The sequence below is a fragment of the Zingiber officinale genome, chromosome 7B, assembly GCF_018446385.1.
Source record: "Zingiber officinale cultivar Zhangliang chromosome 7B, Zo_v1.1, whole genome shotgun sequence".
NCBI lineage: Eukaryota > Viridiplantae > Streptophyta > Magnoliopsida > Zingiberales > Zingiberaceae > Zingiber > Zingiber officinale.
In genome coordinates, this window is record NC_055999.1 from 55,487,142 (window position 1) to 55,497,532 (window position 10,391).

Below are 10,391 nucleotides of genomic sequence, written 5' to 3' on the forward strand. Positions count from 1 at the left end.
CTTGTGGTGGTCACGGTAACAAAGGGAAGGGCTTCCCCTTGTTGGCGGTGACCACCACAAGGAAGAAATCTCTTCCTTGTGAGAGAGGGGAGAGGGAGAGGAGAAGAGAAATTGGATTAATGTTTTCCAAAAACCTTACAAGACAATTAATGATCTCATGTGGATAATTTTCTCGTAACCATATCAATATATAGCCCCCATTGATGAGTTGGATTAGAAAGTCCAATCCAACCCATTATCCCTTAATCAAAAATTAGCTCATTAACCCCTTGGTTTGGTTCACAACTAAATTAAGTTAGTTCATGACTAATTCATGATTAAACCAAATATGGTCCAACTCTTTCATAAGAGATGTGGCCTATCTGCGCTTCTATTGCGACAAATATTTCCATATTTGTCTTATGTATGGTCCAACTAAACATTTATCTTTTGATCTAAGAATCATATTCTTTAACTTGTTTTACGTCTTTTAGAGACTCATTAGTGCATGTGACCCAATAGGTTCCCAGTTTATCTTGGTCGTCTATAATTAATTATTTAATTTTTGAACGATCATGAGTGGTACCTAGTAGTACATCAAGATACCCAATTAGTCAAAAATTCATAGTTGATCTTAGAATTAATTTTAAACCATTCAATAGCTACAGTGACTCGTGTCTTGTTTCTTTCATTCGTCTTATACCCACTTGGTTTAGGACATGATTTATGTGTCTTGTCCCCACTAGGCTGACTACGTCACACCTAGGTCAAGTAATATTCTTCGTTCTGCGGATTCAAATTACTCATACATGTGTACAAGAGTCTTACACTCTTAACATGTGATGCTTTGGTCAAAGACTTTGAGTAGTAATCCTAACGAGTGGTCATAGGGTATACGTCTCCTCGCAAGGAGCGGTGAATCCAGACACTTCAACTTATACCCAATCATCTCGGGTCCACACCTCAATGAGATACTTGCTTAAGATGTCAAAGTATAAGTCTCCATGACTAAGATGACTTGTATACCTCAAGTCGAAAGAAACTTGCACTCATACTGCAGTAAGAACTTCACAGACATATCTATATATATATAGAGAGAACCATATGAAGTCTTACAGCGAGTCACTCCAATGAACTAGTTACCATAATCAACATCCACGTTTAACTCTCGGCATCCTAATGTCTTCATCCAATGAGAAAATCACTGCTCGAACCAAGGAGTATAACTCATGTTAGTCTTACAGAATTGATGGTATACGAATACATCAATTCGATGATTAGAAAATTTTCAATATATTCATAATTGCACATGTAGAGATAATCATTAGTTGCGATCCAATCATAAATTCTTTCATGCTATGAATTATATTACGGACATTCAGTAAATAAATTTAAGACAATCAAACATATAATATGCACTCAAATAGTAAATTTATAATTATCAAATAAATTTTATTAAAAAAAATCGTAAAACATCTCTCAAATTTGAGAGATTGTCTTAGGACATCTCTCAAATTTAAAAGATTGTCTTAGAACATCTCTCAAATTCTAACAGCAATACCACCATGCGCTAGCCAACTGTCCATCTTAAGATAACATTACAACATATATGCTTGGGTGATTATATCAACATAATGATGTGACTATATTTTCCATAACAATTCAATTTATCATGTTAGTTAAATAGGCTCAAAACTAAGGCCTAGCTAGTTAAGAGCATGTTGCAACTTGCTGTGTTATTCTAAGACTTAACATAAAGTATGATAAATGCATTTCATTTGAACTTTGATGATGCTTAAACTTTTCTACTATTATCAATTATTGAAACAAAAGATGATATCGCTCACCCAAACAACCCAATATTATTAGCTCTAACTCCTCGACAAAATACAGGCAAGTAAATCATAGAGGATATTTTGTCTAGGACAAGGACCCTTTACATGAAAAAGATCAAGCACCCAACAAAACATTACACTCATTTAAAATTGACCGCAAAATCTATTAGAACAATATATCACGAAAAAGTTATAAGTGTTATCTAAAACATTAAGTGGATAGTCACATCTTTTTAGAAACTTTTGATACCACAAATGAGGATAAGACATCCACAATTTGAAACAAAGATGAATCCAATATGCTAGGCTAAGAGAGAATAACGGAGTTATCAAATGCAGTGCCAACATGAGTGATCACAAACCCATATATCTTTCGCTTCAATTGCTCAATCTTTTCCTTCAATGTATCAATCTCCGGTGTCCTCACCACCGCATCCAACCAATCATTGATCCTCTTCAATTGTGAGAGAACTGCTGTAACTTTCTCCTTGCGATTGACCTCCTCATCCATGTCTATTTTCTCTCCAAATAATCGGAAGCCCACATCCATTGCTTCCTCTACAGACTTCAGAAACCAAAGTTGCATTTCCCTTTTGAGAGTTTTAGCAAGCTCCAATGTTTCACTCAACTCATGACCTCTGCTCCAAGTGTTTGTTGAGGGAGTGAGCAAACATTTCAAGTGGTTGTTCCTAGAAGGAACGCCAACTGATTGCCTTTTCGACGAAAATGTTTTTGAAGAATCCAATTGTGGGATTGTAAGTCTTTCAGAAGCCTTTCTCTTTGATAGGTTCTCAGCCTCTTCACTTACTAAATGGAGAACTTGAATATCTGTGGCTAATGCTGCTTCAACCCAGAGAGTTGCCAAACTGCTATGCTCAGTTGGTACAGCATCCCTCTGCCCTTCAGAATTGCGATTGGCATACAGAGACTCAGCAACAGCAGTCCACCTTAAAACATCGTTGTACAATGGTAGAAATCTATCAATCATTGGAACAGGGTTGCTAGCATTTGATGATGAACAGAGGTCAGAAAACATGCTGGAGAAGACAAGGAATGCCATTAGCCATTATCAGCCTTTGAGTGCTAAGAATTCAAGAAACTATCACCTTAAGATCCTAATAACAGATTCTGTAGCCAAAGCCTCTTCAATTGCCTCAGCTGCAGCTACTGCAGCAATGTTTCTTCTTTGAAATGCCTCCTGCAAATTGTTGCACAAAAGAATTTTTTGATAAATCAATTTAGGAATTCAACAAAACATCAAAGTGATGAAAAAAAATGCTTACCTTTCCTAGCCTTGCAAGGTTTTCAGACACAGAATCAAACAGGATACTGCCATCAGTCCACTTCCTGTCATGAACGGTAATTTTTGGAATCATGTTGGATTTATCGGATTCGCAGGATGAATAAACCCTGTTATTCGTCCTTCGCTTTTCACTGAACGTTGTGTTCTCATCATTTGTTTGCATTCTTCCTACATTGCTCCTCCTTTGTGACACAGCAACCTAAAGATCATTTGTGAAGAAGTTACACATTAATTAGTAAGAATCTGTATTAGGATAAAAATGTGGCAAACTAATATGATATTATGATACTTTTACTGCAAAAGACTACAATAATGATTGACAATCATTCAAAATTTGAGAGGAAGTAGCCACAATTTGCGGGCTTCATTTTAAGGCCTCAAGACACATTAACTAGATATAAGTCGATGGTCGTGTTCTAGATTTTGTTTGTTAATTTTAATAATGATAGGACAGATTTGATTAGCAAATTTTTTAAATGACTGACGCATCAAATATTAAAAAATTTTGAATTGGCACACCTGATTACAAATTCTCAATTGGTGCATTTTTCCCAGATAGAACTCTCAACATATCCTTTAGTTTAAATTTTCCTAGATTTTCAGCTGACAAATGACTGATCAAGTAAAAATGTACATATATAGTTGGCTACAACATATGCAACAATATAACAGAAACTTTCACCAATTAAAATACACATCGAATTATGGGATTATGAACTGCTTTCTAAGTCGAGGCAAATTCACAAGTTTTAAATTGATCAATAGTTATGCAAGCCCAGTTAAACTGTGTAAGCAGTGATATCAAATGGCATTAAAAGAATGTTGAAGATAATGATTATTAATAGAGAATCTATCACGAAAACAATTAATTGAAAAAGGTAGGGAAATCCCTTTTGAAGCTTCAAAATACCTGAGTTGTCAAAATGGATTGTTTGTCTGCCTTGCTCTTTGACCCTCCTTTATCTTTGGACTCGGAAACTCCGACCACATTAGGCAATGAATCGTCCCAGCTCTTCCTGATGGATTTCAGGGAACCTGAGGCTGCATCGGACACTTTTGCAAAGCCCCCAACGACCAATCCTGTTTTCTTCTTCCCCCCAGCCTCCCCACCTGCAGGCGAGGTCATTTTGAACCCTCCTGAGAGCCTCCGTGCAGGAGAAATGGAGGCCCTTCTACCCATTGGCGATCCAGAAGCTTTCCTCGCAATAGGAGATGGTTGCCGGTATCTAGACGGCACGATGATGGCAGGCTCCCTTGCTATTCTCCGGTTCTCGTCTTTCGCTGCAACCAGACTGGGCACTTCGCACTTGGAGGGAACAGGGGACGAGGCCCTCGCGCCTGACCTTACTTGCACTGCAGGTGACGACGCCCGAGAGGTTGCTTTTGAGGCTGGAGACGGATCGCGTGCCAAATCCCCTGAGCCATTGACGTCACCGAGAGAAACTTTCCTGGAGGACAATTTTGCTGAGGCGGGAGACGTGAATCTCCGTGGCTTTCCGGCCGAATCGACATGGTTCTTGATGACGTTCTCCCTGGCGGCAAAGATGGTTCTTCTATCTTTGTCGTGGAGGAGGGAATTGGATCTGAAGGAGGAAGAGGAGACAAGGGGAGGTCCAGCCTCAGCGGCTGAGGCGGGCTGGATGACAAAGCTCCGCTGGTCCGGGGAGGAGCGAGCGACGAGGGGTTCAGGGGAGCCGACAATTAGGTGGACTCGAGCACCGGGGACAGGACGGAGGCCGACGGCGCGGGGAACAGGGTGGGCGAACTGTAGGCGATCGACGTGGACAAGCTGGCCGATCTGGGGGCGGCTGGAAAGGATGGCATCTGCCTCGACATCAGAAAGGGTAACGTAGGTGGAGTTGGTGGAGTCAGAGAGTTGGAGGTAGAAGCCGTGGGAGGGCCACAAGTCATCGGCGGTGGAGGCTGAGAGGGCAGGAACGATGCCGGTGACCTGGAGCAGGGCGGAACGGTGCTCGCCGGCGATCCTGGCGTCAGTGTTCATGGACTGCAGCAGCTTGAGGAGGACGCCCGGCGTGAGGGACGCCATGGAGTGAGCCACACCAAACTGCTCGAGGAAATGCCGAAAGGAAGGGTTTCGGTTTTTGCGGCTCACAGAATGGAAAAGGCATGTGTGGGATGTTAAGAGGGGAGAGAGAGAGTAAACGTTCAGATGAACGTTGGAGGGCGGATCGTGTTTTCTTTTTCAAATTTGAAATCATCCCGCTCTCCTGTCGATTTAATGAACCACTCAGATCGGAAGTTTTACTGATTCAATTAATTGGATAAAATTGATGAATTATTTTTTAAAAAAAAACTGCTTATGTCCGCCAATCCAGCGTGTCGATTCTATCTGGATAATAATGAATCAAATCAGGCCAATTTTTTTATAGTTTCTTTGTTTTTTTTGGATGAAGATAAATTGCTTTATAAACTCCAAATGTGATGTACGAGTTTAGACGTCTGTCAAATGATAAATATACATCTGAATCTCAAGTAATATCCTATCTATGTTTGATGTAGCACTCTCGTATTGATAATTATTTCTAATATGTCATGGAACAAAGATGATACAGGAAACTCCTAAGTATAACTTTGGTGAGGTGTCCGTTGCCATCAAGGACGAAGCCAAGAATATAATCGAGTGAGCAAAAAGTTAATGATATATAATTTCATAATAAATATACTTCAACAAAATTTTATATTGAAATTATAATTGTTCATGGCAAGAAGTCATGATTTGAAATCATTATATAATAGCTCCATTGTCAATTCCATTAAAAATATCTTTCTTAATGTACGGAATCATGCAAACATTAAGTTAATCATCCTTCATTTGCTTATGCAACCGATTTTTTATGATCTTCATTACAAAAAAATGCTCTTTCTACGCTCGTAGTAGCAACTAGTACCGTCAATGTTAAAGTAACAAATATATAAACTAAAGGATAGATCACATGTCTTCTTGTTTCTACCATTTACATAACAAAATCTGCAATCCCATCAACTATTAAAAACTTACTATTTGTGCACATATCAATAATATAATTCTTAAATTGTTTATCAAGTAACATAATATCATATACAGAAAAATCCTTAAGATATAATCTAGCAAAAAAAAAATCCTTATTAAAAGTAGAGAATGAGTCCCTAGGATTAAGGCATCCCATACAATGAAGTAATTTAGTATTTGTCTAAGAGAAATAGCTAGTAAGCTTCATAACTTGTTTATCTAAAATAGTACAAAACAACTCATAATGATAAGGAACCAAGTTAGTCTTTTCTAGAGTTCTTTATCTTGGATGACCAGGAGCTATGAACTTTTCATCCATATTTAGAATCATAACTTAATGTGTAGAACAAAATGAAGAAACTTCATTCAATAGAGAATCTCATTCAAGAATCTCATTCATCATCTCTCGTAGATTGCAATCTTTGTTTTGATATATGAACTAATCTCATAGCATTCTCAATCTACTATTCTTTTCTTTGCACCGCCAATAACAAGTCATTAGTAATCCCCAATACATTTTTCATTAAATGCATAATGAATATAAACTCAAATGATTGCATTGCATCTAACAATATGTGTGCTTCAACTTTCTACTCTGTGCTTACCCCATCCTCCATAATAAGTTCAAGTACTTCAATTACGAATAAAAATCTAGAAGTGAACCTAACTAAAGTACCATAATATGAACCCCAAGGAGTATCACTAGCTCGTTCCAAGTTCTTGATTCAATCAACGTCCACTAAGAATCTCCCCTCTCCTTAGTGCTTTTGTAACTTTTTCATGTTGTTTGTCTCTAAGAATATCTTGCCTCTTACAAGATGCTCCAACTGTTAGGACCCTTGGCAGCCGGCTAGAGGAGGGGGAATAGCCCCTGCACAATAATAAAAAGGACTAAAAGACAGAGACACATGGGTTTACTTGGTTACAACCGGAGATGTTGTTAATCCAAGGTAGTGAAATCACACTAATTTCTCCTTTAGGCGGAGAAACCTCTTTACATCAATGAAAGCACAGAAAGACAAAGCTAAATAAAAAAGGAAGTGTGTACAAGTATTACTTGGATATTTCTTATTGTTGTTAGCTTCTTGGAGCAGGACTGCTTATATAGCCCTGCACGGGGCGCCTAAAAGTGTTCCAGGCGCTAAAATGATATAATAATTTATCCCTGATGCAACAGTACGCGCCACGTCGAATTTGGCTATGTTTTGGGTTCCGAGCGCCCCGAATTACTCCGAGCACCCGGAATGGTTCCGGGGCCCGGAAGGTGAAAGTCAACCGGGCCTCCAGCTTCGGCTCTACTTGCTTCAGTCCGGGTCTTATGCTCCGATTCTGTTCGCTTGGGTAATTTCGGCCATACGGAATAGGGCTCACCCGAACCTAACTTCCGGCCTTCTCCTCAAGCAAGGTCCACTCTGGCTTTTCGTCCCTCGGAATCACCGCATGCTTCCTTCTCGTCTGCCAGCGTACTCTTCCACATCTTTTCGTCCCTCGAACACACCAAGCTCGTCGTCTTTCTCCCATGCTGACCTTCTTGCTAGCTGTGTCTTTTGCTCCTCGAGCAATTTTCTGCTACTGGCTTCTTGTCCCTCGAAAATTCTACACGCTCCCTTCTCGTCCGCTGGTGTATTTTTCCGCAACACCTTGTCCCTCAGACGCACCAAGCCCGTCGGCTCTCTCCCATGTCGTCCTTCTCGCTAGCTACGTCTTTTGCTCGACATCCTGTGCTTCTAAGTTCCTTCACACTTAGACATAGGGTTAAACACAATAGGACATAACCTAACTTGTTTGATCACATCAAAACTACATGGGGTACCAAGAATCTCCTCCTTTTTGATGTGAGCAACTCAAGTTAAGTTAGGATAAACCAATCATAAAGTAAAGATAATAATTTATAATTAAATGCAAAAATTTGAAATGTAGTACCAAAAAAGTTAAGCTACCTCCCCCTGACTTAATCTTCCTTTTGCCCCCTTTGATCACTTAGAAAATGGGATGCCAAAAAAAAGCTAAGGGTAAATTTTCAAAAATAAGAAAGTTTTTAGTTTAAAAAAAAACTTTGAATTTATCAAGTTAAAATGACTTGGGGGAAAAAATTATGAATCTTAAACACAAGTCTAAGAGAATACTCTAAAAATATCGAAAGTGAAAGGGTTAAGACAATTTTAGAAATCTTGAAATATTTTTTGAAAAATAGAGCATGCATTTTGACAGAAGAAAATGCATTTTCAATATTTCAAAATTTCCTTTTTTAAAAAAATATATTTAAATAAATAACTCAAAAAAATTCTTAGTTAGTAGGATAACTCTTGCGTGTTTATACAAACCATGTTTTAAGTATGGATTACTTCAATCATGTAAAGTCTAGTGTGTTTATGTAACCGTCGGAACAAGATCACCACATTTGGGGACTTAAATGTGTTGGCGCAGCGGAGACCGGCAAGAGGGGGGTGAATTGCCTGCAATAAAAAGTAAACCCTCCTCAAGGCTTTCAACTCAAAAATAAAGCAACACTAATAATTAAAATAATTAACAGAAAAGAAAAGAGAGACGACTCAGTTATTTGACTTAGTTACAACCGAGAAGGTTGTTAATCCAAGGCGGTGGAAAGGCGCACTAAAAGAGTCTCTTTCTTTGAAGGCGGAGAAGTCTTTTACACTTTAAGAGCACAGAGGTTGCTTAGAAGAGAATTACAGAGTTGTATCAATTTCGTTATACTGAACAACTATTCGAGACCCCTTTATATAGGGGTTCCAAGACTTATCAGATAACCTGATTTTCGGGATCAGGTTTTGACTCGAGAGGGATCGGTCGACAGATCCCCAGGTTCGGTCGACCGAACCTGCTGTACCTGCCCAGCCTTCCGTCCAGGTACAGTCTCTCTGGATCGAGCTTGGGTTCGGTCGACCGATCAGCCAACGGTCTCTCTAAGTTGGACCGATCAGTACGTTCGACGAAGTCTTCTGGTTTATCTTCGGTTCGATCGATCGATCAGAAGTTTCGGTCGATCGATCAGCCATTGGTTGCTGACGTGGCTGTTGACGTGTCTCCAACAGCTAGCTTCTGTTGAAAGGGGTTCGGTCGACCGATCAAAGGGTTCGGTCGATCGAACACTTGTCAAGTCAACTTCCCGGTTGACTTGCTCTGGTTCGGCTTACTTGGGTGATTTTGACCATCCGGAATAGGGCTCACCTGAACCCAGTTCCCGGCCTTCTCCTCGAGCAGTCTTCCGTCCCGGCTTTACGTCCCTCGAACGTCACGCACGTTCTTCACACCGACCGGTGTACTCTTTCACAGCTCTCTCATCCTTCGGACGCACCGAGCTCGTCGGCTCCCTTCCCATGTCATCCTTCTCGCTAGCTGCGTCTTCCGCTCGACTTCCTGCGCTCCTAAGTTCCTGCACACTTAGACACAGGGATCAGACAAACAGGACCTAACCTAAACTTGGTTGATCACATCAAAACAATCACGGGGTCCAACAATCTCCCCCTTTTTGATATGCATCAACCCAAGTTTAAGTTAGGGTAGAAACAAATAAATAGTAATTTTAAGAAAATTACTAAACTAACATTTTATGCACTAAAATAATAAAATTTGCAACATAAGGTAGAAGGGAAAGAAAATTTAAAATTTTAATTTTTTCTAACTCCCCCTAAACTTGTTACTTAACTCTCCCCCTTTGATCACAGCAAAAACGGGGAAAAACAATTTTCTAAGTCATTTGCAAAGTAAACCAAAAATTTCTAAGTTAAAAAAAAATTCCAACTTAAACCAAAAACTTTCTAACTTTAGAAGACATTTTAGCAAAAATAGTTTTAAAGATTTTTCAAGTGTGAATAAAATAATTTCTAATTTCATAATGGATTTAAACTTAGATAAAAATACTATTTGAGAATTTTTCAAAATTCATGTGCAGCAAAAAATGATCAAACATATTTAAGTAACCTTTTAAAGTATTATTTTATTCTAATTTTAATGCTTTTACTAGAAAGTTAATTAAACATTTTATTTCGATATTTCGGCTTCCAGGTTGTGGCGAGGCACTTGACCTTCTTAGTTATTGGAGCAACAACCACTTCCTTAGACAAAACTTCATAAAGAAATTCATTGTTTAATTTACTCGCTATAAGTTCTAACTTATTAAGTTTTACTCTAGCAAAGATTTTGGAACCCAGTAAAGGTTCCTTCCTACAGGGTTGGTTAAAAACTTAGGGGGTACATATACTTTTGGTATTTTTCTAAGTTGACCCTGATGTTTTCTTATATA

General features: G+C 39.0%; 1 protein-coding gene across 1 annotated transcript; it reads right to left on the minus strand.

Annotated features, from left to right (window-relative positions):
- Window positions 1-2,013: 2,013 nt before the first annotated feature.
- LOC122005754 lies at window positions 2,014-5,322 on the minus strand. Its single transcript, XM_042560940.1, has 4 exons — window positions 4,028-5,322; window positions 3,098-3,316; window positions 2,921-3,012; window positions 2,014-2,851 (listed from the first exon to the last, which is right to left on the minus strand). Exons 1-4 carry the CDS (start codon window positions 5,162-5,164, stop codon window positions 2,122-2,124), a joined length of 2,178 nt encoding a protein of 725 aa, XP_042416874.1. The 5' UTR covers window positions 5,165-5,322; the 3' UTR covers window positions 2,014-2,121.
- Window positions 5,323-10,391: the final 5,069 nt, after the last annotated feature.

What these genes read in the sequence shown, in the direction of transcription:
- LOC122005754 (XM_042560940.1), bottom strand. Translation starts at nt 5,164, where the DNA reads ATGGCGTCCCTCACGCCGGGCGTCCTCCTCAAGCTGCTGCAGTCCATG. An exon ending in AATCCATTTTGACAACTCAG is followed by an intron (nt 3,317 to 4,027) that starts GTATTTTGAAGC and finishes AATGATCTTTAG; the next exon opens with GTTGCTGTGTCACAAAGGAG. An exon ending in ACCTTGCAAGGCTAGGAAAG is followed by an intron (nt 3,013 to 3,097) that starts GTAAGCATTTTT and finishes AACAATTTGCAG; the next exon opens with GAGGCATTTCAAAGAAGAAA.